Source organism: Drosophila obscura, unplaced genomic scaffold (assembly GCF_018151105.1).
Source record: "Drosophila obscura isolate BZ-5 IFL unplaced genomic scaffold, ASM1815110v1 contig_29, whole genome shotgun sequence".
Taxonomy (NCBI): Eukaryota; Metazoa; Arthropoda; class Insecta; order Diptera; family Drosophilidae; genus Drosophila; species Drosophila obscura.
This window is the reverse complement of record NW_024542816.1, coordinates 1,283,008-1,306,833: the sequence shown is the minus strand read 5'-3', so window position 1 is coordinate 1,306,833 and position 23,826 is coordinate 1,283,008. Positions and strand designations below refer to the sequence as shown.

Genomic DNA, 23,826 nt, shown 5'->3' with positions numbered 1-23,826 from the left:
GCAGCAGCAGCACACAAAAGGTAAGTAAACTGTTAATCTTTAATCCTGGTATCCAGAACCCCAGCGAGGCGCCCACGCAGCGGACGTCTGCTCCTCCTCCTTCTACTTCTCCTCCTTCCCCGAGAATAGCAGTGGGGGCGTGGGCGTGTGGGATCCATGGATCCCATCGCATGGTCTTGGAGTAGTTGGACTCTGAATTCCCGCACCCATAAACATAACCATAAGCCATCTACTACTCCGCACACACTCCGCCACACACTCCATACAAACAAATCGTTTTTTTTTTTGGGGCCCACGCACTCCACAGATCCGAGACGGCGACGACTCCTATACGATATCCATTCCATTGCATTCCCTTTTCCAGAACAGTACAGAACGAACCCCAAAACGGACACAAAACAGCAACAGGCAACAGAAAAAAGAAACAGGTGGGGCAGCATCATCTTCATGAGCATCGTGATCGTCATGATCAACGTTTCATTTTTCAGAGGAGTCTTCAGAGTCTCCAGAAAATCCTGTTGGCTCTCCGTGGAATGCAGATTTCGAACTCGTTTACATGCGAGTCGTTTCTTCTTCTACCTTCTGCCACCTCATCTCTCTGTGTGCCACATCGCCCTGGCGCCTCCTCCCTCCACCGCACACTATGGGGTGGACAAGGAGCAAGCGAGATGCGGACCTGCTTTTGGCCCCCTATGCCCTCCCTCCCTGGGCGAACCATCGCTATGTGGCAGTATCCTTCTGTGTTTCCGAATGGATTTCCGAGTGGTTACAGATGACTCCGAATGGTTCAAAATGCTTCCGAATGAAACTGTCCAAAGGCTTCAGGCTTTTTCCCGAATGATCTGCAAGTGATAAAGATTTTTTCCGAATGGCTTTCCAGGTGTAAAATATGTTTCGGAGTGGTTAGAGATGTTTCCGAATCGATTTTAAAGGTTGAGAAATCTATGTCCAAAGGTTAAATTTGTTTTTGGAGCATTCGGAATTTTAGGAGTAAAGCCCCAGAAAGGGGCCCTTAGTCAGGCGGCTGCTTGTTCCCTACCAACGCTCCTGCTTCCCTCTCTCTCTCTCTCTCTGTCTATTTCTGTGTTCTAGTGGTGTCTGTGTTGTGTGTGTGCATGTGTGTGTGTTCGAGTGCTTTGGCATCTTGTTTTGGACTCTGGTTCCGGTCGCGGGGCTCAAAGAAGATTTCAGCTGCTGCTTCTGATGCTGCGGCAAAACAGGTTTCATTCCCAAAGAATTTTCGCCATCTTTGTGTGTGTGTCCGTGTGTCCGGGTTTGTACAGTGAATACCCCCCTATGGTAAACCAAGAACAAAAGAGAAGAGCACAGCAGAAATCGTTTCCTATTGCAGCGCTCATTTCAATTTAATAATTTTTAATAATTTTATAATTAATATTAATATTTGTTGGTTTCTGCCATCACTTGAAAATTATGGATCCCTTTTCTTGCAAGCTGATTAGATTTCATGGCAATACGGTGCTTCGGTTCGTTTTAGTTATCTCTCACTGCTCCCCCCCACTCGATGCGCGAGAACGATGGGCAGATTGCGCCGGATGGGCGGTGGGTGGAGGGTGGAGGGGCTTTGTGTACCATAGTTCGTGATTTTTCTATTGCTCCTTTTCTGCCAGCAAACTGTTACTGCTGCCGCTGCTGCTGCTGAATCTTTAATGATCATAATAATGATGGAGTATGAGGTATAGGAATGGGTTAGAGTTTGGGTTAGGTTTGGGTTTGGGTTTGGGTTTGGGTTTGGGTTAGGGGTATATGGTTATGGGGGTATGGGTATGGGTATGATGATGATGATGATGAACCTTCTTTCTTTCTACTGTTTCTCAGGTTTTATTGAACTCTCTTCTGCTGTGCCTCTGTGTGTTCTCAGTTCGTTCTCTCTGGTTCTCGCGGTTCTTGGCTCTTGGCTCTTGGTTCTGGGTTCTGGGTTCTGTGTGTAAGTACAACTTGTAGCAGGTGTTACGTGTTTTACAAGCTGTTAACTGCCGCTGCTAATGGCCAAAAAGCAGTCGCCCAGTCGAAAGTGGAAGTAGAAATGCCTGAGAAAGATGAGAAAACAACAGAGAACACACACACACACATCCCAACTAAATGTGCCCAGAGAGAGATGGTAGATGGTCGATGGTAGATGGTCGATCGTGGATGGTGAATGGTGGGATATTCAACCAACCACCATCTGTAGGCGCTGTTGTTACGCCTCGCATTTATTTAATTAACTTCACAGAAAGAGCCTCCGCTGGCCGGCCGGTCCCTTCTTCATTCAAATTCAATTGTGGCGCCGCTACGCCTCCCATTTCAGTCGTCTTTCGGCTCCTCTAACTCTTTTTTTTTATTTTTATGCTAATTCCTGACAAACAACAACAAAACTAAGCGAATGAACAAACACACAGTGGGTTGGGCAGGGGAGGGGGAATGGAATGACGAACCACTCGCATAGTATAGTATTTGCCATTAAATTAATGTTTTCTGTTTTTGTTTTTTTTTGTTGTTTTTTGTTAGTTTGATTAATAACTCGATTTGGTCACACATTGTCGTATGTCTGAGCCATGCCATGAATGCTCCATGAATAACATGAATACGTCGCCAAATGAGTGAACAACAAAAAAACAAAAAGGGGAGTTAACAAATGCCTCTGTTTGTGTTTCAGTTTCTCCATGTTTTTTTTTTTTTTTGGTTAATCGAGTTAACTTTTGAAAGCAACAAACAAACAAACAACCAATTAATGTGCCGCTGCTGCTGCTGCTGCTGCTGCTGCTGCTGCTTCTGCTGCTGCTGCAGAGGCATGAGGCAGAGCCCCTCTCAATATCGTATTCCATATTTGGCCAAAACGGTGAATAAATGTTGCAACATCTGCTCGCTGCATGCTGCCATAGCACAGTGGCAAGAACGTTAACGGCATTGATTTTGCTTTTGGGCAGCATTTGAAGGTTTGCATTCAACGAGCAGATCCCCCGTCTAGAATATGTCCCAGAAAGTAGTCCCAAGACCTGCATTGCCTGCATTGTGATCGTTAATCGTTGGACAGATTTTCAGTGGCAAACACACAGTGGACACTTCTCTCTTCGCTCTCTCTCTCCCACTCTCCCATTACCATTCCCATTCTTTGTGGCGTGCCACATTCCACTGATTGTGCCACAACTGTTCGCTAACTGTTTGCTACCTTTTCTGCCTGACGTGACGTCATCTAAGTGCTGCCCCATTGTTGTTAGGCAAGGCAGCTCCTTGAATTCTGGCAGCGCCATTACCATTTCCGCATCCCCTGATCGATGCCCACATTACCGACCGAGGGGCGCTGCTGCATGACCCGCGATACCTGAAAACTTTGCTCAGACTTACATATCAGGCACTTCAGGGACTCGTTTGGGACTCGTAACCATCATCTATGATCCACTCATGAGCGTATATTCGAGGCATAGAAATCAAAGAATCAATCAGGGGCTACAGCAGCTGCGGTACGCCCCATATTCTTGTTGTTTTTCTTCGATGAAGGAGAGTACCTTTAGCCCCCTGCCCTGCTCCAGTGGGTTGCTGTTGCTGCCCCTCCAATGGTTTCTGCTGCTGCTGCTGTTGTTGGGCCCAGGAATGCGCATTAATTTTGCAACACACGCAACAGCAACAGCAACGGGGCAGGGCAACAACAAGAGCAACATGGCAGTGCATGGGGCAGAAACCTGCGTCAATTTCGCGCTTTACTTTTGTTGTCAGATGTTTTAAATCAGCGCGTCCCCGGTCCGTCCGTCCAGTATGTCTCTCGAGCGGGTTTTGCGCTCTGGGTCTGGTCTTGGGTCTGGGCAGTTCGGGCATAGGATCGATCGGTCTGGGGGTCTGGGCGCGCTGTGTAGGCAGTCCGGTTTGCTCCTTGCGTTAACAAGTGGAGCCCAGCCACAGCGACAGCAACAGCCCCAGCCACAACTGAGGCAACAACTGAGGCACCAACAAATGTCTGTGTTGTCTGTGGCAACATCGAACGCGGCGGCAGCTGCACGCGCCTCGCGGACCCCAATAATGACTATCAAATGGGAGCCGCGTTGCGCGATTTATGTGCGTCAAGAGGCTGTTGGAGGACTGGAGGACTGGGTCGAGCAGGCTGTCTCTCTGTCTGCCACAAGGTGGCAGTGGGCAGGGGGGGGGGCAGGGTGCATGGGGAGGGGCAGGAATGAAGAGGATACTCTCGTACCTAACGACTGGGGCGGCCGTTTTCTTGGAATTCCGCGCGCGCTTTTGTGTTGTGGCATCGTTTAAATTTCAAATCGAGACCCAAACTGTCGCTCGGCTCCAACTTGTTCTTGCAACCAGGAACCTGGAACCTGGAACCCTGAATGCACTCCTCCTGGCTCTGCTCTGCTCTGTGGAAGGGAGGGGCAGGACAGAGGCAGAGGCAGCAGCTCATAATAATGACACGCCATTAACAATCTGCTGGTGGGGACGACGACGCTGGTGGGGACGACGACGACGATGAGTCCTTGGCAGTCCAGTTTAAATGGCACATTGCTGGGGCAACCGACTGCTTCCGTTGCCACGCCCCACTGTCCAGTCACCAGTCACCGGCTGCTGCTGCTGCTTGGCTTGCGCTGCTGCTATTGCAGGTACAGTAGAGCCCAAGATATGCCATACTTCTCGGGGTTTTTCTTAGGGCTCTGGCACTGGCTCTGACTCTGACTATGGCATTCCACGCGTGTGTCAAATATTTGCAGAGCTGCGAGAGTCCGTAAGGGTAATGGAGTCATCCATCAGACATATGCACGGCGCACTGGGCACTGGGTACGGGTGCTTCTTGCCAAAGAGATCCCCTTTTATCCCAGAGAGGTTTATTCGATTTCCCAGTGGAAAATATATTTTTCGCTGATTCCCTGATTCCCCCCAACTGCTTCACAGAGTTTCCATCACAAATTACAGCGAATTACCCTCCAGACAATCGTTAGCTGCTAAGCTGCGCTTTAAGAGAGACAGAGCTTCACTGCTCGCTCCTAACATTCCATTGAGACCTTTTCCATTCATCTAATCGTTCGTTCCTTTGGTATCCTTGCAGAGTCGACGAACAACCGAACAACCAGCTGCAGGAAAGCAGAGCCATGGCTCGACTGCTGACCCTGAGCCTGAGCCTGTCCCTGACCCTCATCCTCAGCCTCAGCCTGGCTCTCAGCAGCAGCAGCAGCAGCAGCAGCAGCACCTCCTCCTCGGCACCCACAACGCTGGGCGTGTATATTGAACGGTCGCCCGAATCGGCTGTGGCGCCCAAGGGCGATGAGGTGGTGTTCGAGTGTGAGATGAACCTGAAGCCCGATCGGCTGGAGTGGCGCTTCCGGGAGAATAGCTCCGTGGCGTACCGCTATCTGCGGCCCAGCGGCGGCTACAATGTGACGAACAGCAACGAGGAGCGCACCTGGAAGCTGAGGATCTACGTGAGTCCCCAGACGGTGGGCGACTACCAGTGTGTGGCCTGGTACGGCCCAGGGGCGCTCGCCTCGACGCCCGCCCGGCTCACCCTCGTCTCCATTTCGATCGACAATCCCAATGGCTACAGTCGCCCGCATGCGGTACGCTGGAGCGTGGCGCCGCGCAACTGTGTCCTCATTCGATGTGGCACAGTGACCTCCAGCCCGCCGGCCATCTGGAGCTTCTACCGGAACGGGGAGAAGCTGCCGCAGACGGAGATGCTGATTTCGGGAGCGGGCGGGGCGCTGGTCCTCAGCTCCGTGGGTGCCAAGGATGCGGGTAACTACACGTGCGCGGCCACCAATGCCATCACTGGGGTGGAGGTGCGCCTGCCGCAGGTCATCGATCTGCGGGTGGACTACACAGACCGCACGCAGCCCTACTTCCTGCAGCAGCCGGCCAGCCAGCTGCAGGCGCGTCCCGGCGAGACCATCATCCTGGAGTGTCCCGGCGTCGGTTCTCCCCGGCCAGAGGCCGTCTGGAGCAGCCCCAATCTGCCCAGCATCAACCACAATCGCAGTCGAGTGCTCGCCTACGGTCTGCAGATCACCGACGTACGGCCGGAGGACCAGGGCTCCTATGTGTGCCGCCTGGACAACGGCATAGCGCCCGTCCGCGTGCACATGATCAAGCTGCAGGTGCTGGAGCGTCCCAGCATACTGCGCGGCCCGGCAGCCACGCTCACCAACGAAGGCAAATCGCTGACCCTTGAGTGCTCGGCCACAGGCAATCCCCAGCCGGAGATCTACTGGCTGCTCAACGGCGAGGATGCGAGCAGCGACAACGAGACGCTGGCCGAGAACCGCAGCCTGCTCATAAGTCACGTGCAGAAGCGGCACGCCGGGGTGGTGCAGTGCTTTGCCAGGAACACCCTGGGAGAGGTAAGCACAGAGAAGTCGCACTCCTCCACCCCTGCTCTAATCCACACGCTCCACTCTGTCCACAGATCAGCGAAGGAAATATGCTGCGTGTGAATCCCTTGCAGATCAGCGGCGAGGATTACCAGACATTGGGCAATGTGCCGATGCGTTCGGCGCACGATTCGGCCAGTGGCGGATCCTCATCGGGTTCGGGCTCCGGCTCTGGCTCCTCCTCGTCTTCTGGTGGCGGATCCCGCAACAAGGGCAAGCGGAAGTACAACCGTTTGGGTGAGTCAATGATTGATTGATTGATTGATTGAATCTCTCACTCTCTCTCGAGAGAGAGTGTGTGTTCGATTTAATTCTGTTTTTTGCATCGTGGATGGCAAATGGCCACGCCCATTCTGTATTTTTCATGTGTGCGATAGATCATTGCGCTGTACATTCAAGTGATGGCTGCTTAATCGATAATTATCGATAGTTGGCTGGCCAGGCGATCGATTGTTGCTGGCCAGCCCCCACCCCAATTTCCCCTTGGTTGTTTTTCCTTAGCTGCTAGCGGGACATTTAGACGAACAAATAGTGAAACTTACAGACTAGAAACCCCCGATAAAACGATCCATGTACTCCTCATCGTACTCCTCCTCATCGTCTTCGGTCTCCTGCTCCTGCTCCTGCGGGTACTGGTACTGGTACTCCTCCTCCCCATCCTGCTGCTGCTGCTCATCCTCCTCCAGTTGCTCGTGCTCTTCGTCTGCTGCCGCTGCAGCAGTGGCACCCTCCAGAAGATCATCTCATGAGCTGCTGGTCTTGCGCAGCTGCTCCTCCTCCTTCTGCAGTATGCGGATCTTCATCTTGAGCTCCTCGACGCGCAGCCTGTGCACCTCCCGCATATACTTGAGCTCATCCTGGGCCTTGTTCAGCTCGATCCGCTTCTTTTCGGTGGTCAACTGCTGTTCCTTGCACCGCAGCTCTGCCTCCCGCACCTTAAAGTAGTTCATCCGCTCCTCGTAGCCATCTCCAGCCGCCGATCCACTAGCCCCGACACCGCAACTCGACCCATTGCGGCCGGGACTGCCCGAATTGGGTATCGTGGCCGTTGCCACGGGCACCGCCGTGGCCGCCGTCACCGTGGGCATGGCGCTGAATGTGAAGGTGGGCGTACCGCCAGTCAGCTGCATCTTCACAGCCGCCTGCTGCTGCTGCTGTTGCTGCTGTTGTTGCGCCTGTTGTTGCTGCTGCTGCTGAACGACAACGGCCGCCGCCTGCTGCTGCTGCTGGTGATGCACTGCAACCGCCAGATGCTGCTGCTGGGCCGCCGCCATCTGTTGGGCCTGTGCCAACTGCTGGGCCTGCGCCTGTGCCTGGGCCTGCGCCTGGGCCTGTGCTTGGGCCTGTTGCTGCTGCTGGGCCTGGTACTGGGCGAGAGTGATCTGCTGGGGCTTGATCTCGCTGATGATCTGCTGGTTGTAGCCCCCAGCGGTGATGGTGGCCATGGTATGCTGTTGCGCCTGCGTGGGTATCGTATGGATCTGTGTGGCTGCAAACGGCAAGGAGAGGGGAATATCTATAGTATCGATAGGGAGCATAATGGTGGGCAGCCTGTCCTACCTGTCGCTTCCGAGGGATGCTTGATCTGCAGTATGATCTCCTCGCGCGGTCGCGCCGTCTTAAAGTGCAGCAAATCGTTGAGGGTGAGCTTCTCCGCACTGATCTGATCCACATTGATCTGGTGGGTGTTGAGCATATTGGCATTGGCAGCAGCCACAGCCGCCGCTGCGGCACTCTGCATCTTTTGCATCTCGACGGCTGCCGTCTGTTGCTGTTGCTGTTGCTGCTGTGCCTGGGCTTGGGCCTGGGCCTCGGCCTCAGCCTGCGCGTGTGCTTGCTGCTGCTGCTGCTGCACCTCTATGGGGTCCTCCTCGATGTCATCGCTGACATCGTTGGCATCCATCTCGATCTCATCGAACGTGTCGCCCTGGGCATTGGGCTCCGATTCATCGGGGCTGATGGCGAAATCGGGTTCCACCTTGACCGCAACGGTGCGCTGCTGTTTGGCCCGGCCAACGCCACCGCCACCAGCACCACCGGCGCCACCGCTATAAGCGGAGGTGTTCTCGCGATACGGATACTGTTTGCGGAGCCTAGAAGAGACAGAGACAGAGAGAGATAGCGGGGGACTCGTTAGATGTGCCAGCCATAAAGAAGGTTTTACAAGGGTGCACCCACCTCGAGTTTAGCCAGAATTTCTGGATCTGCTTGATGTTGCGCATGGCACTGACATGCGGATGAGAATTGAAGTCGCGCACGATCTTGTCCCAGGTCTCGCGGACGGAGTACTTGTTGCGTTGCTTCTTCCTGTGCTTAATGTCGATGACATCCTCGTGGAGGTGGAAGAGCGTGTATAGGACCTCCTTCTCCTCGGGTGTGAAGCGCGGCGTGAGGGGCAGATGTGTTTTATTCGAGCCACCGTTACCACCCGATGCAGTGGTGCTGCCATTGCCGCCATTGTCACCGCCAGAGCTGCCGCCGCCGTTCGCTGAACCCCCACCCCCACCTGCGGCACCATCCACCGCCGCAGACATTTCTACTTCTACTTCTTCTTCCCGCCGTTTGTTTTGAGTGGGTTAGCGATTCAGACTCCGACTCGGACTCGGATTCCGAGTTCGACTCTTGCACGAAAATCAATTGCACTCGTTTTCCTTATACACACGAAAAATGCTCACACGCACACACACACAGGTGGCAGCGTCTGTGTGGGTGCTGAGTGTCTATTTGTGAGTCGTTTTTTTCACGTCTCTCGTCCGCCTTTGCACTGTTTCTCTGTTGCTATTGCACTTAATATATTTACACTTGTACGTACTCAGTACGCTAATTAGCTAAAAAAAAAAAACACATTACACATTGAGGCGGCGCGCATCGCTTTTATTTATGGCAGATAATTTTCTCCCCTGAATTTGAGCGCAATTGTTGTCGAACGCAGTGTGACCGCGGATTGATCGATAAAATATACCCCAGCCTGAACCTTAAAAATATACCAAAATATACCTTCCCAGTTTTAAAATATACCGATGAAAATCATATTACTCAATTTTGATATTCGATTTAATATTACAAGCTATTTAGAACTCAGCAGCACTGAACTTATAGTTTTCTCCGATTGATGAATTGATTAACTACAATCTAGTTTATTTTGGGGACTCCTTTTATTGGAATGTATATAAAACAAGGTTTAAACAAAGAAAGCACAAAGAATTGCCCCTGTTTTTACATTACTCATTTTTGAGTTACAAGTATGAGCTCTCGGTATCCAACTGTCGAGCAGATGGGCGCAAAAAGTGTGACCGTTTTTAAGAGTGTTTCTAAAGTGTTTCTGCGATTTGAAACTAAAATTAAAGTTAATAAATATGAATGTCCATTGCAGACATGGTGCCTCCGTCACGACCCAATGTGACCCGTTTGGCCGACGATGCCGTCATGCTGCGCTGGACCGTGCCGCGCAACGACGGCCTCGCCATCAACTTCTTCAAGGTGCAGTATCGCATGTTCGGCGACAGCTTCCGCAAAATTCCCCGCGAGAGCTGGCAGACCACCAACGAGAACATACCTTACGGCTACTGGAAGCCAATGCGCGGACGCGACCGCCATGACCGCGAACGAGAACGGGAGAGGGACCAACAGCAGCATGAAGCGACCGTCGGACCCAAGAACTTCACATCGTCGGTGACGGGACTGCGACCGGATCGGTATTACCGCTTCCGTATTGTTGCCGTTTACTCGAACAACGACAACAAGGAGGGCAACACCTCGCTCAAGTTCTTCCTGGAACGAGGCGTGGCCAAATCGAATCTGCCGGTGCCCGATCTGCGCGACGTGGAGCCTACTCCGAGTCTGCCGTCCTGCTGCACTGGACCCTGGCCGCTGCAACTGCCATTGCCCCTGCAACAGCAACAGCCCCTGGCTCCTCATCCGACAGCAGCATCGATGGTTACTATGCCTACTACAGGCCCACTGACTCGGCGGGCGAGTACCTCAAGGCGACTGTAGATGGCGGCCATACGCGCCGCTTCAAGATCGACATGCTCCGACCGGGCACCGCCTACGAGTTCAAGCTGCAGACATTCAATGCCCACTCAGCCTCCGAGTTCAGTGCCATTCGTCAGGCACGGACCAAGAGTGAGTATTTCCTCGCGCGACTCCCTTGTTTGGGACAGTCCTTTTGATTATCTCCTCTCTTGCAGAGCTAAATGAGCCAACAGCCTCGCCCACAACGCCCCTGATGGTGCCCGCCAACCAGGGTAAGCCGTCGCAGAGCTCCATTTACCCGGTGATTGCCGGTGCCGCCGGCGGGGGGCTGCTGCTGCTGATTGCGACTGTGGTGGCATGTCTATGCCTGCGTCGTCGCAAGAGTTCCCAGCCAGAGGGTGAGTTCTGCCGCTTAACCCTTAAGTCCTTAATCTTAATCTGTCTTTGCTGTTCCCCCGCAGATGAGAACAAACCACAATTGGATCATATACAAGCGGACTTTGTTACCTCCGCCGTGCTGGGTGTGCCCGGGCATCACAAGAGTGGCGGCGGCGTCAGTGGCGGCGATGTGCGACGCCTCAATGGCGTAATACCGCGCATGAATATCACACCAAATCCGCTGGCCCAGGACGCTGCCTCCGATAAGGTGAGTATCTCCCCCTCCAAGGGAGAATCTTCAGTCTACCCTTTCATTTGGCTTCACATCCTCTGTTCGAACAAAATACACGCAAAACTTTTCGCTGGTTGGTTGGTCAAAATTACAAAAAACAAAACAACAAAAAAACAAATGCAAGAAACCAAATTTTGGATTTGGAAGGGGGCCTATCCCTGTCTGTCTCGCTTGTGCCACTGTGCGCTCTGTCTGCTGTCTCTGTCTATTTCCTGCATTCTCTCTATCTCTCCTTTGGCTGCTTCTGGGCTGTGTCTGTCTTCTGTCTGTCATCATCTGTGTTCTGTGTGTTCCCCCATCGCCAAACTCTGCGTCCAATGTTTTAGAACCGCAACGTCATGGAGCTGCGCTTCATGCCGCCTTTGGCCAATGGCCATGGCAATGGCAATGGCAATGGGATCCACTGCATCACGGCAGGTGCGGGCCCTGAGGAGGCGGGCGAAGATGAGGATGCCCTCCAAGCAGTGGCCTCATCCTCCTGCGAGACATTGGAGGCCTGCGATGGCATCAGCCAGCAGCAGCAGCAGCAGTTGCCGCAGCAAGAACCATCGATGGACGCTCCCAGCAAGCCACTGCCGCCGCTGCCCAAGAAATCCGCATCCATCGGCAACGCCACTACAGCTGCAAGTGCAGCTGCAGTTGCAGGTGTCGCTGGTGCAGGTTTAAGCTCTGGCAAGCCAGTAAACGTAAATACCAACCCAACCATGTTGAGATTGTTTTTTATTTTTTGTCCATGATGTCATCCATTCGCCCAGCATTCGCTCAGCAAAGCAGCACCCGGATTACCCCAGCCGAACCCTTACTAATCCACTGTTTCTCTCTTTTGTTACCCCATTTAGAGCAACGCTGGCGTTGTGGCAGCCATGCACCAGAGCGGGCTGCATCATGCCCAGCCGTACCATCCGCCGGGCACGCCCACTATGCTGCACAAGCGCCTCGACTACCATCAGCAGCAGCAGCAGCAACAGCCGCCGCCAGTGCCGCCACACGCTTCCTACTACCAACAGCAACAGCAGGCGCCTATTCATCATCCTGGAGTCTGCGGCCCCTCGCCCATGCTGGAGCGCAGTATGCGGGGACTAGCAGCAGCAGCAGCACCAGCAGCCATCGTATGGCGGCGGCTGCCCGGAGGATGGAACGCCCACACCCTCGCGGATACCTTCGCTGCGGCGACAGAGACGCGCCTCGGGCAGCCAGCACAACAGCCACAGCAATCTCAATCTGAATCACCATCAGCATCATAATAACATCAACAATAACAACAACAACCTGCCACCACACCACCACCACCAGCACCTGCACCATCATCAGGGTCTGGTCGGCATACCGATTGTGCCTGGCAGTCCGCGGGTCCAGCGCTCGCCGATGCCCAGCCGTGCGATGATCAAGCGCACGCGACTCGGCAGCCACACGGACAACATCTCGTCGGGCAGTCTCAACAGTATTGAGGTATAGGCCGCAGGAGTAGCAGCCAGGAGGCAGCCAAGAGGCAGCCAGGAACAGAACTAAGGCAGAAGCCTAAGGGCACAAGACACGAGTTAGCATTAGCGACATTTAAATAACATATATAATGTGTATTATTACGATTTAATACTACGATACCCAGGCCAGCTAATTCTTCTATTTTTTTTTCTTGTTAATCCCCTGGCCCCTGATAGTCAGTAGAAATATTATATTTAGTTTTAATTGTATTTTAAGCATGTAATCCTTTTTTTTGACGGACTCTTTGATGTTTCAGCCCCATGGGGGCTTTTAAAGCATCTCCCTCGCTCGCGCGCGTCCCAGCCCTGTAGGTTAGTGTTATTTATTTATTGCATTGTAAGTGTAAAACGACTCGAATTAGTTAACTAAGGCAAGCGACTATCCTAACGCTGACTCGCAGTAGTCGCGCACACGTTGTAACAATTGTAACTAAATTTATCCACTGCATCATAGCATCATCATTCATCCATCCACAGACATGCCACATCCATCCACCAGCACGCATCCTATTCTAGCTATAAGATCATCCAATAAACGATGGACAGACCAGACAGTTTGTTTGTAAGAGCATCAACAAAATAACAATATTCGATTTTTGGTTTTTAATATTAAGTGAACGTTTCATTCGAAGGCAATGGTGATGAGCGCCAGCATCGGTTACATTTATGTATGTGTGTGTATGGGCGTGTTTAAGGAGAGAGAGAGTGAGTCTGGAGCTGATCAGAGTAACAAGAACAGAAGAACACAAAACAAATTATGCACGGGGAATTTCGATAGTGTGTGTGTGTGTGTGTGTGCTTGTGTGTGTGGGGGGGAGTGCTGCATGCCTTCTAGGTATCAGCTTCTTCCTGCGAGTCCCTATGTGTCTCAGAGCGATAGGCAAGGGGATGGATCTTGAAGCCATACAGTCTGCGAGCGGAGTCGAGTAGGGTATATGAATAAAGAATGGATTAACAGATAATTGTGGGACCCACCTGGGCACAAACTTAACCTTGGAGCGCTTGGGACGCGTCTCTGGCTTGACCATGAAGAGCATGTGAGGAAAGTTAGAGCCAAAGAAGGCGCCGTCCAGGTTGGCGTGGCGAGCGGACCTGGGGATGTACACCTCGTTGCACTTGGGGCAGTAGAGACGCACCATTTCGCTGCCAATGGTGTCGCTCATGCCGATGGGCAGCACATGCTGGCGCTGGCAGAAGACGCGTGGACATGTCCCAAAGACGCCCTTCACGTACTTCTTGTACATCAGCTCGATGCCGCGATCGGTGACGATGAAACGGGCGTGAATCAGCCCGTAGAGCTTCTCGGCGGAAGCCTCCACTTCGGAATCGGGTACACCATCGGAGGCGGACCCGGTGTTCAGGTCGAGAATCACCTGGAGTGCGCTGCGATAGTTCTTCTCCTCCATGTCCAGGAAGAGCAGGTTGAACTTGTCGTGGATGTAGTCCTCGTCCACCATCACAAAGAACTCATTTCCGCGCTGCTTGCAGAACCAATTAATCCAACTGGTCTCATCCGAGTCAGTCATTGTTGGACGAATATTTTAAAATTGGGAAAAAAAAATCCTCAAAACTGTAACTTGCTTTTTGTTAAGTAAATTTTTCGAGTTTCGAGTTTTCAGCAGGGCTACTTGATTACTTGTGATTAGTTTTGTTTTGTTTTCGTTTCGTTTTTTTTGATATAGCCATGTCCGTCGGTACATCCGTTTTGATGAGTGCCTAAATCTCAGGGACTGTAAGAGCTAGAGCAACCAAATTTTGTATCCAGCCTTTTGTGATGTGACGCTATTACAAGTTTATTTTAAAACTTCGCTCAGCCCCACAAACAGGGACGAAAATCTGCAGTTTCCACAATTTTAAAGATACGAGAAACCCCAAAACGCAGAATCATAGAGAATGTTCATGTCTACAAGATTGCCCAATCTGGATCAGAGTGACACGTGCCGACGGACAGCAAGCATGCTGTGTAACACTCCAAAATATATGATTGTATGCTTAGAATAATTCAGGAAAAATTTTAAAATTTCGGAAAAATGTAAAATAATGTAAATTGGTAATAAAAATTAAAAAAAAAAAAACAAAAAAATGTTTTTTTTAATCATTACAAAAGCTGACTGATATGAAACGATATAATTCTAAGTGCTCGCTGACAAAAGCTGACTGATATGAGAGGATAAACTGTATTTGCTCGCTGACAAAAGCTGACTGATATGAAAGGAACAAATTCTAATTGCTCACTGACACAAGCTGACTGATATGAAACGAAATACTATAAATGCTCGCTGACAAGAGCTGACTGATATGAAACGATAAAAGTGTAAATGCTCTCTGACAATAGCTGACTGATATGGAACAAAAAAATTATATTTGCTCGCTGACAAAAGCTGACTGATATGAAACGAAAAAAATTCTAATTGCTCACTGACAAAAGCTGACTGATATGAAACGAAATACTATAATTGCTCGCTGACAAAAGCTGACTGATATGAAAGGAAAAACTCTAATTGCGCGCTGACAAATGCTGACTGATATGAAACGAATAATTATATTTGCTTGCTGACAAAAGCTGACTGATATGAAACGACAAATTCGAATTTGCTCGCTGACAAAAGCTGACTGATATGAAACGAAAAATTATAATTGCTCGCTGACAAAAGGTGACTGATATGAAACGATAAAATTGTAAATGCTCTCTGACAATAGCTGACTGATATGGAACAAAAAAATTATATTTGTTCGCTGATAAAAGCTGACTGATATGAAAGGAAAAAATTCTAATTGCTCACTGACAAAAGCTGACTGATATGAAACGAGAATACTATAATTGCTCGCTGACAAAAGCTGACTGATATGAAAAATAAAATTGTAAATGCTCTCTACAATAGCTAAAAGGGAACACACTGTAACACTTTGTTGCAGTGTTTATGCAATAAACATTCCCAGGCATATTCAGTGCGACGAAATACGATCACACATATATGCCTGGTACTACATTAGTGCAGCGTCGGCATGTATAGCATAGCCGACGGCACTTGAATATGATCCACACAAGCATGTGGATCTTCCCCTCGCGCCCCCCGCTATCAACAGCGCTGGGCATATATAACAAACATATAAATGCGGCCGCTCCGCTGCCGGCGTTGCTGGCGGCGCAGCTACGCTGGCCCTCAGCCAAGTAGAATTTAAGAAACATACAAAAGATCATTCAATAAAATTATATCAGAAATGACGGATGTCTTTTCTTTAAAATCCCTATCTCTGGAGTTTATATTTACATGGCGACCGTGACAGGTAAAATACACTTCCAAATGACCGTGAACAAGTATGAAATGTGAAACAAACGGAGACAGCAGACAACAAACAACAAAAATTAAAAGAAAAACGCAAGTGCAAGTGTAAAATGGGCTGTCTAAGTCGGAATAAAATATAACATTTGAAAAAAAAAATACTTTGAAAATAAACATTGAACGTGTCTCTGGAGCAACGGCCCTCCGAGAAAATGCAGAAGTGGATTCTTCAGTGCTGATCGTTTTCTAGCAGACAGAAAATCGGTGAATATGGGAAAATCATATTGGGATGGCCCCCCTCTAGCAGACAGAAAATCGGTGCAAAATGAAAAAAAAAAAACAAAAATACATTTAAATGCATGTTAATACAACGACAAAACCTGTCCCTTAAAATTACATAACAAGAAAAATAAAAGAAGAAAAAGACCTGAAAAGGCACCGACAACGCTACATAGAGCGTATATCAATGACCTGTGCGATGACCGGCACCGGCATCGCCTGAGCCCATAGGCCCCGGACAACTGCAGCGGCGAAAATTACGCGTGAGAGGCCTGTCGCCACTTACGCCACCGTTGGAAACAAACTGGAGACAGATCGTCTTCAACACATAGATGAGCAGCTTCGCCCTGGTGCGAAACAACGCAAACGGGCTGCATAATTGCGAATGCCCCAATTTGCCTTACCATTACCTTTAATTAAAACCACTCAAGCTGCTGCGTGAAAACGCTGCTTGAAAAAAAAAACCTAACCAATTTTTTTATCGAAAGGCTTTAACTAACAACATATGGCTGATATTGAAATTATATCGAGCAACCAAATGTAAATCAGCCATATGACCTAAAATTCTCTATCTTCACATTTTCAAAAAGAAAAATTAAAAAAAAAAAAAGTCGAATACATATATACCCTAATTTTTCAATTTTTTTTTGCATTTCCAAAAATAAAATTTTCAATTTTCATTTCAATTTCAAATTAAATTTTCAAAACCGACTAGCGAAAAAAAAAAACCATGGGTTGGTTCGGGTCTGACGATAGTCAGACCAAAGACAATACGGCCAACGTGGTCAATAATGTCAAAATTATTGATCACACAGATGGTATTCAAGCTTTATGGCTTTTGTTGCTGATCTTAACGATCGTAAACGTTCTGCAGTTTCTCTTAACATTGTATGTTAAGCATAACAAGATTATCAAAAAAAGATATATGAGTAGGGCAAACGATTTAGACAGGGTTTGAAATCAAAGAAAAATTTGATAGTTAAATAAAAACTTTTAAATTAAAACAGAAAACAAACAAAATAATGCCAACATTAGAGGCCATTAGAAAAGTCCACATTAGGGACCCCCATTTTTCGGCTAGAATCCAACAATTGGTCTCAACGACCCCTAAGAGCATATTAGAGCTCGAATATATGTACATGAGTACATTTCATTTAGAATTTTCGCCCTTAATAGACTGTTCAAAAACACAAAAAGCAATTGTGTTAACTACCATTCCAGGTATTGTAGTAAAATCAGTAATAAATGAACATTCGATACTGGGCAGAGTAATTGACTTTGCAATATTTAAAACTTAAAACCAAGAATGGAATGGCAGGAAATTTACAAATCATTAGAAGAAAATAAAAGTAGATTTGACAAATCATACAAATCACTTACACAAAATAGGACAATACAAAGAGCTACAGTGAATAGGCATGCGACCATATTAGTTGAGTGTTTCAACGAGGCACGTACACTAATACATGAAAATAGAGAACGCATAAAAGAACAAAATTGGTCGCAGGTATCAAAATTTTTGATCAGACTTCGATCAAATTTGATATCGATTCAAAGGAAATTCAATTTGGATATTTCAATTCCAACAGTTTTGAATACTCCATTGACAATAGACATAGAACAACCCGGAACAAGTCAAACTCAAGAACTTGACCGAGAAGTTGAATCAATTGATCAAGAAACAGAAGTGGAAGAAAAAGATCTACACGATCTAACGATCCAAGCTGTATTAACAGTACCACAATATCAAGATCAAGAATTGTCTGATTCCGATTCACTGAATAGTGTGATAGAACAAAAACACATCAGAATGGCAGACGACACAATTGCCCAACGGGCATATATCAAAGATATTTCGCACGCCATACCTGAATTTAACGGACAAAAACTTCATTTGCAGCGATTCATAACAGCGATTAAATTAGTTAACCTAACAAAAGGCCCTTATGAATCTTTAGCAATCGAAGTAATAAAATCAAAGATTATAGGATCAACACTGTACAAAGTTCAAGAACTTACAACAATAAATGAAATTATAAAGAAATTACAAGACACTATAGTCGGTGAAACGTCTGACGTAGTCAAAGCAAAATTGGCAAAAGTATGCCAAAAAGGAAATACTGCAACCCAATTTACCACAGAAATCGATAATTTGCGAAAGCTACTTGAAGCTTCGTACATCGATGAAGGACTACCAGCCGAACATGCCGATAAATTCAGTACAAAAGAAGCCATTAGCACAATGGTTAAAAATTGTGAGCATGGTAAACTAAAAACCATTTTAGAAGCAGGTAACTTTACGACCATGAACGACGCCGTCGCAAAGTATATACAATGTAGTACTGAGATGACTGGCAATGCTAATTCAATATTGTACACGCGTAGAGGACAAGCTTATCGCGGTAGTAACTACCGAAGTAACTATCGAGGTAGAGAAAATGGTCGTGGTTACTACAATAACAGCAATTCAAACAGGAACTTCAATTACAATAACAATTATCAGCCAAATAATTATAGAGGTCGTGGTAATTATAGAGGAAATAACCGTGGTAACGGCACATCCCATAACAACCAAAACTACGTCAGAAATGGGAACAGAGGACACAACAATAATGTCCGTGTTACCCAGACGGCTTCGGGAAACTCCCAAACTCCTTTAGATACTCCAAACTATTAAAAGCAAAGGTTCAAACCATCAATCTCAATCTTAACATTTTCGTGTCATTTAACAATGCCAATACAGGAAAACATCTAACATTCCTAGTAGATACAGGAGCGAACATATCGCTAATAAAAGAAACTTCAGATGTCTTCAACGACATACAAATAAATAGTAAAATAGATATTCAAGGCATAGGTGAAGGTATTATAAAATCCCTAGGCCTTGCACCAATAGAGCTACAGACAGATAAATACATAATTCCTCACAATTTCCATTTAGTAAACAAAAATTTCGCAATCCCATGTGATGGAATAATAGGGATTGATTTTATAAAAGCATTAAATTGTCAAATTGATCTAAAACCTTCAGAAGACTGGTTTATAATACGACCAAACAATATAAACATTCACATTTATGTTCCAATAACATACAGTTCTGGTAACAATACAATACTTCTACCAGCAAGATCACAAGTTATTCGAAAAATAGAACTAACTTCAAGTGAAGATAATGTTCTAATTCCAAACCAGGAAATCCAAACTGGTATTTTTGTTGCAAACACAGTTGCAACCACGCAAAATGCGTTTGTCCGATTACTGAATACGACCAGTACCGACCAATTAATTAATATAAATAATTTAAAATATGAACCACTTTCGAATTACAATGTAGTTCAAACAACTTCTAAAATCAGGGAACAAACTGTCCTAGCTCAGCTCAAAAAGAATTTTCCAGCTCCATTCAAACAACCATTAACGGAATTATGTTCCAAATATAGTGACATATTCGGGCTTGACACCGAATCAATAACAACAAATAATTTTTATAAACAAAAATTGAGATTGAAGGATGACGAACCAGTATACATCAAAAACTATCGAAGCCCGCATAGCCAAGTTACAGAGATCCAGAAGCAAGTAGGAAAATTAATAGACGACAAAATAGTCGAACCGTCCGTATCAGAATATAACAGCCCACTATTACTTGTACCAAAGAAAGCCCTTCCGGGCACTGAACAAAAGAAATGGCGATTAGTAGTTGACTATCGTCAAATAAATAAGAAGCTCTTGTCAGATAAATTCCCACTACCTAGAATTGATGACATTTTGGATCAACTAGGTAGAGCAAAATATTTCTCATGCCTTGACTTAATGTCAGGTTTTCATCAAATTGAACTAGAAGAAAGTTCACGTAATATAACGTCTTTTTCAACGAGCAATGGCTCATATCGCTTCACGCGATTACCATTTGGTTTAAAAATAGCGCCAAATTCATTTCAGAGAATGATGACTATTGCATTCTCTGGACTTGAAGCTTCGCAAGCATTCCTATATATGGACGATCTTATAGTCATTGGTTGTTCCGAAAAACATATGCTCAAAAACTTACAAGATATTTTTGAGGTATGTAGGAAACACAACCTAAAATTACATCCACAAAAATGTTCATTTTTCATGCATGAAGTGACCTTTCTCGGCCATAAATGCACTGATAAAGGAATCTTGCCAGATGACAAGAAATATGACGTCATCAAAAATTATCCAGTCCCGCACGACGCGGACAGCGCTAGAAGATTCGTTGCATTCTGCAATTATTACAGACGTTTTATTAGAAACTTCGCCGACTATTCCCGGCACATAACCAGATTATGTAAAAAGAATGTTCCATTTGAGTGGTCAGATGAATGCCAAAATGCATTTTTACACTTAAAAGATCAACTCATCAAACCAACTTTGTTACAATACCCAGACTTCACAAAAGAATTTTGTATAATAACGGATGCAAGTAAGCAAGCGTGTGGAGCGGTTTTAACTCAAAACCATAAAGATCTCCAACTTCCAATTGCATACGCGTCCAGATCATTCACCAAGGGCGAAAGTAACAAAAGTACAACAGAACAAGAATTAGCAGCAATTCATTGGGCAATTACTCATTTTCGACCATATATTTATGGAAAACACTTTACAGTGAAAACGGACCACAGACCACTAACATACTTATTTTCAATGGTCAATCCTAGCTCAAAACTTACACGCATGCGGCTCGAATTAGAGGAATATGACTTCACAGTCGAGTATCTAAAGGGAAAAGATAATTATGTAGCAGATGCGTTATCAAGAATAACCATCAAAGATTTACAAGAAATACACAAAACAGGAACAATACTAAAAGTCACTACCAGAAACCAAAGTAAACAGAAAAATTCCTGCGCAGGAACAGAAAAATTAGATTTGCCTAGGCAAACTCTAAATAAAGCTTCTCAGCCCAACGTATATGAAGTCATTGTAAATGACGAAGTACGAAAGGTAGTGACCTTGCGAATAACAGATTCAAAATGTTTGCTAAAACATGGAAAAAAAGTTATAGCAAGAATTGATGTTGGCAATATGTACACCAATGGAATTCTCGATTTAGGTCAGTTCTTCCAAAGGCTTGAATTACAAGCCGGTATACTAAAAATTAGCCAACTCAAGATGGCACCGAGCGATAAGATCTTTGAAACTATTTCAATAGAATCTTTTAAAATAATGGGCAATAAGATACTAAAATCATTAAGAGTAGCGCTACTCAAGCCGGTGACCCAAATAAATAATGAGAAAGAAAAAGAAGCTATACTGTTTACATACCATGACGATCCCATACAAGGAGGACATACAGGCATAACAAAAACCTTGGCCAAGGTCAAAAGATATTATTTCTGGAAAGGTTTAACTCGCGATATAACCAAGTACATACGAAAATGTCCAAAATGCCAAAAAGCGAAAATAACTACGCATACTAAAACTCCATTAACAATAACTGATACACCTGTACATGCTTTTGACAGGGTGATAGTGGATACCGTAGGTCCATTACCAAGATCAGAAAATGGCAACGAATATGCAGTCACTTTAATCTGTGACTTAACAAAATATCTAGTTGCCATCCCAATATCAAATAAAAGCGCAAATACGGTAGCAAAAGCTATCTTTGAAAAATTTATTCTGAAGTACGGTCCAATGAAGACGTTCATCACGGACATGGGTACAGAATATAAAAATTCAATCATTAACGACTTATGTAAATATCTAAAAATAGAAAACATAACGTCAACAGCGCACCACCACCAGACAGTAGGAACAGTAGAAAGAAGTCATAGAACTTTTAATGAGTACATACGTTCATACATATCGGTTGATAAGACTGATTGGGACGTATGGCTCCAATATTTTGTCTTCTGCTTCAACACTACACCATCAATGGCACATAATTATTGTCCATATGAATTGGTATTCGGTAGAACACCAAATATACCAACAAAATTTTATAGTATAGATAATATAGCACCTATATATAACATAGAAGATTACTCTAAAGAGAGTAAATATAGGTTAGAAATAGCTTATAAAAGAGCAAGAACTATGCTCGAGGAGAATAAGAGAAGAAATAAAATTATATATGACTCGAAAATAAAAGATTTAGAAATAGCAGTAGGAGATAAGGTTTTATTGAAAAATGAAACAGGTCATAAGTTAGATTTTAAATATACTGGACCATATAAGGTAGATAGTATAGGAGAAAATGATAATATAACAATTTCAAATATAAAAGACAAAAAACAAAAAGTACATAAGGATAGACTAAAACTTTTTTACTCATAGATAGAATTAGTATGGCCATACATAAGTATATCTATAGGAATATATCAAATCTTTTTAATTTTCTTTACTAAAACACAAAAAAAAAAAAAAATTTTTTTGAACTATGGGATATATATGTATGTATTAGTATTAAATTCATTTAATTAAAAAAAAAAAAAATTTTCTTTTTCTAAATATATTTTTCTAAATAACTATCATATTAAAATTATAAAATAACTTCATAAATATTACGTTATTTTTCAAAAGGAGGGAGATGTAGTATGCATATATATAGCCAATACCCACTGTACCAAGAGTACTTAAAAGGGAACACACTGTAACACTTTGTTGCAGTGTTTATGCAATAAACATTCCCAGGCATATTCAGTGCGACGAAATACGATCACACATATATGCCTGGTACTACATTAGTGCAGCGTCGGCATGTATAGCATAGCCGACGGCACTTGAATATGATCCACACAAGCATGTGGATCTTCCCTCTCGCCCCCCGCTATCAACAGCGCTGGGCATATATAACAAACATATAAATGCGGCCGCTCCGCTGCCGGCGTTGCTGGCGGCGCAGCTACGCTGGCCCTCAGCCAAGTAGAATTTAAGAAAAAAAAAAAAAAAAAAGAAAGTTTTTTAACCACCGGGCTTAGAGAAACGACAAATTCGAATTTGCTCGCTGACAAAAGCTAAATGATATGAAACGAAAAATTATAACTGATCGCTGACAAAAATGTAAAATAAAGGGAAAAATATAAAAACTAGAATGCAAAAGAGCAATTCAAGAGTTTTTTCGCTTCCGTTTTTTTCTTCCGTTATAGAGTAGAGTGGCGGCTGTTGCTGGCACACCGAGAAGTAATATTCCTTAGTCATTTACCAATCCCTCAGCAATTGTCTCTTCCCCGAAAAATATATCTTTGGCTACCCCTAAAAGATACTTTGAATTCTTTTCTTTTACTATCCGGAAAAGATGCTGAACAAATTTGCTGGCAAATTTGTATTATATTGTATAATTTACGCACTGCAAAATAATATTTTGGCTATTGAATTAATATGTGAACAAAATAAATAAAGTGCACTCATTCCTGTGTTTGTTCTCAGCCACGATCGACCTTTATCGACATACACATATTTTAGTTGGGACCATATTTCGATCTACGTGATTCTGCACACGGAAACAAGGATATAAAAATCCCTAATTAAAAAAAGACGTACCACTGGAAAGGGCGCAAAGTGAATAAAAAAAAGCGACCGACCCCAATGGTGTCCTGTCTGCGATGGTCAGATAATGAGTACATACTCGTAAATATCAGGAGACAAAGAATGTGCGAGACTCGTGTCAGTGTTTGTTTTTTTTTTTTTTGTAATTTAATTTAATTTACATTAAAAAATATAATTTGTAAATAATGAAATATAATCCATAATTCATCCATCAAAGTGTTCAGATGTTTTGGCTGTTGTTTGAATCCATTGATCGATCTGAATTA

General features: G+C 45.5%; 3 protein-coding genes across 3 annotated transcripts; 1 reads left to right on the top strand and 2 right to left on the bottom strand.

Annotated features, from left to right (window-relative positions):
• The first annotated feature begins 5,081 nt into the window (after window positions 1–5,081).
• Window positions 5,082–13,051, top strand: LOC111075951 (interference hedgehog). The gene is given in 10 exon segments (XM_041594480.1): window positions 5,082–5,113; window positions 5,165–6,326; window positions 6,392–6,593; window positions 9,730–10,182; window positions 10,185–10,481; window positions 10,547–10,729; window positions 10,793–10,977; window positions 11,328–11,612; window positions 11,841–12,095; window positions 12,097–13,051. Coding segments are annotated over 10 exon segments (3,414 nt in total). The 3' UTR covers window positions 12,457–13,051.
• Window positions 7,017–9,312, bottom strand: LOC111075952 (regulatory protein zeste). Its single transcript, XM_022369491.2, has 3 exons — window positions 8,535–9,312; window positions 7,917–8,449; window positions 7,017–7,845 (listed from the first exon to the last, which is right to left on the bottom strand). Exons 1-3 carry the CDS (start codon window positions 8,888–8,890, stop codon window positions 7,100–7,102), a joined length of 1,635 nt encoding a protein of 544 aa, XP_022225183.2. The 5' UTR covers window positions 8,891–9,312; the 3' UTR covers window positions 7,017–7,099.
• Window positions 13,052–13,313: 262 nt separating the features above from the next.
• LOC121404644 (casein kinase II subunit beta'-like) lies at window positions 13,314–14,008 on the bottom strand. Its single transcript, XM_041594479.1, has 2 exons — window positions 13,458–14,008; window positions 13,314–13,392 (listed from the first exon to the last, which is right to left on the bottom strand). Exons 1-2 carry the CDS (start codon window positions 14,006–14,008, stop codon window positions 13,314–13,316), a joined length of 630 nt encoding a protein of 209 aa, XP_041450413.1.
• Between the last annotated feature and the right edge of the window lie 9,818 nt (window positions 14,009–23,826).

Excerpts from the sequence above, each read along its gene's own strand:
- LOC111075952 (XM_022369491.2), bottom strand. The coding sequence starts at position 8,890 with ATGTCTGCGGCGGTGGATGGTGCCGCAGGTGGGGGTGGGGGTTCAGCG. Across the intron at positions 8,450-8,534 it reads AAATTCTGGCTAAACTCGAG|GCTCCGCAAACAGTATCCGT; the intron begins GTGGGTGCACCC and ends TGTCTCTTCTAG. Across the intron at positions 7,846-7,916 it reads GCATCCCTCGGAAGCGACAG|CCACACAGATCCATACGATA; the intron begins GTAGGACAGGCT and ends TGCCGTTTGCAG.
- LOC121404644 (XM_041594479.1), bottom strand. The coding sequence starts at position 14,008 with ATGACTGACTCGGATGAGACCAGTTGGATTAATTGGTTCTGCAAGCAG. Across the intron at positions 13,393-13,457 it reads AAGGTTAAGTTTGTGCCCAG|ACTGTATGGCTTCAAGATCC; the intron begins GTGGGTCCCACA and ends CTCCGCTCGCAG.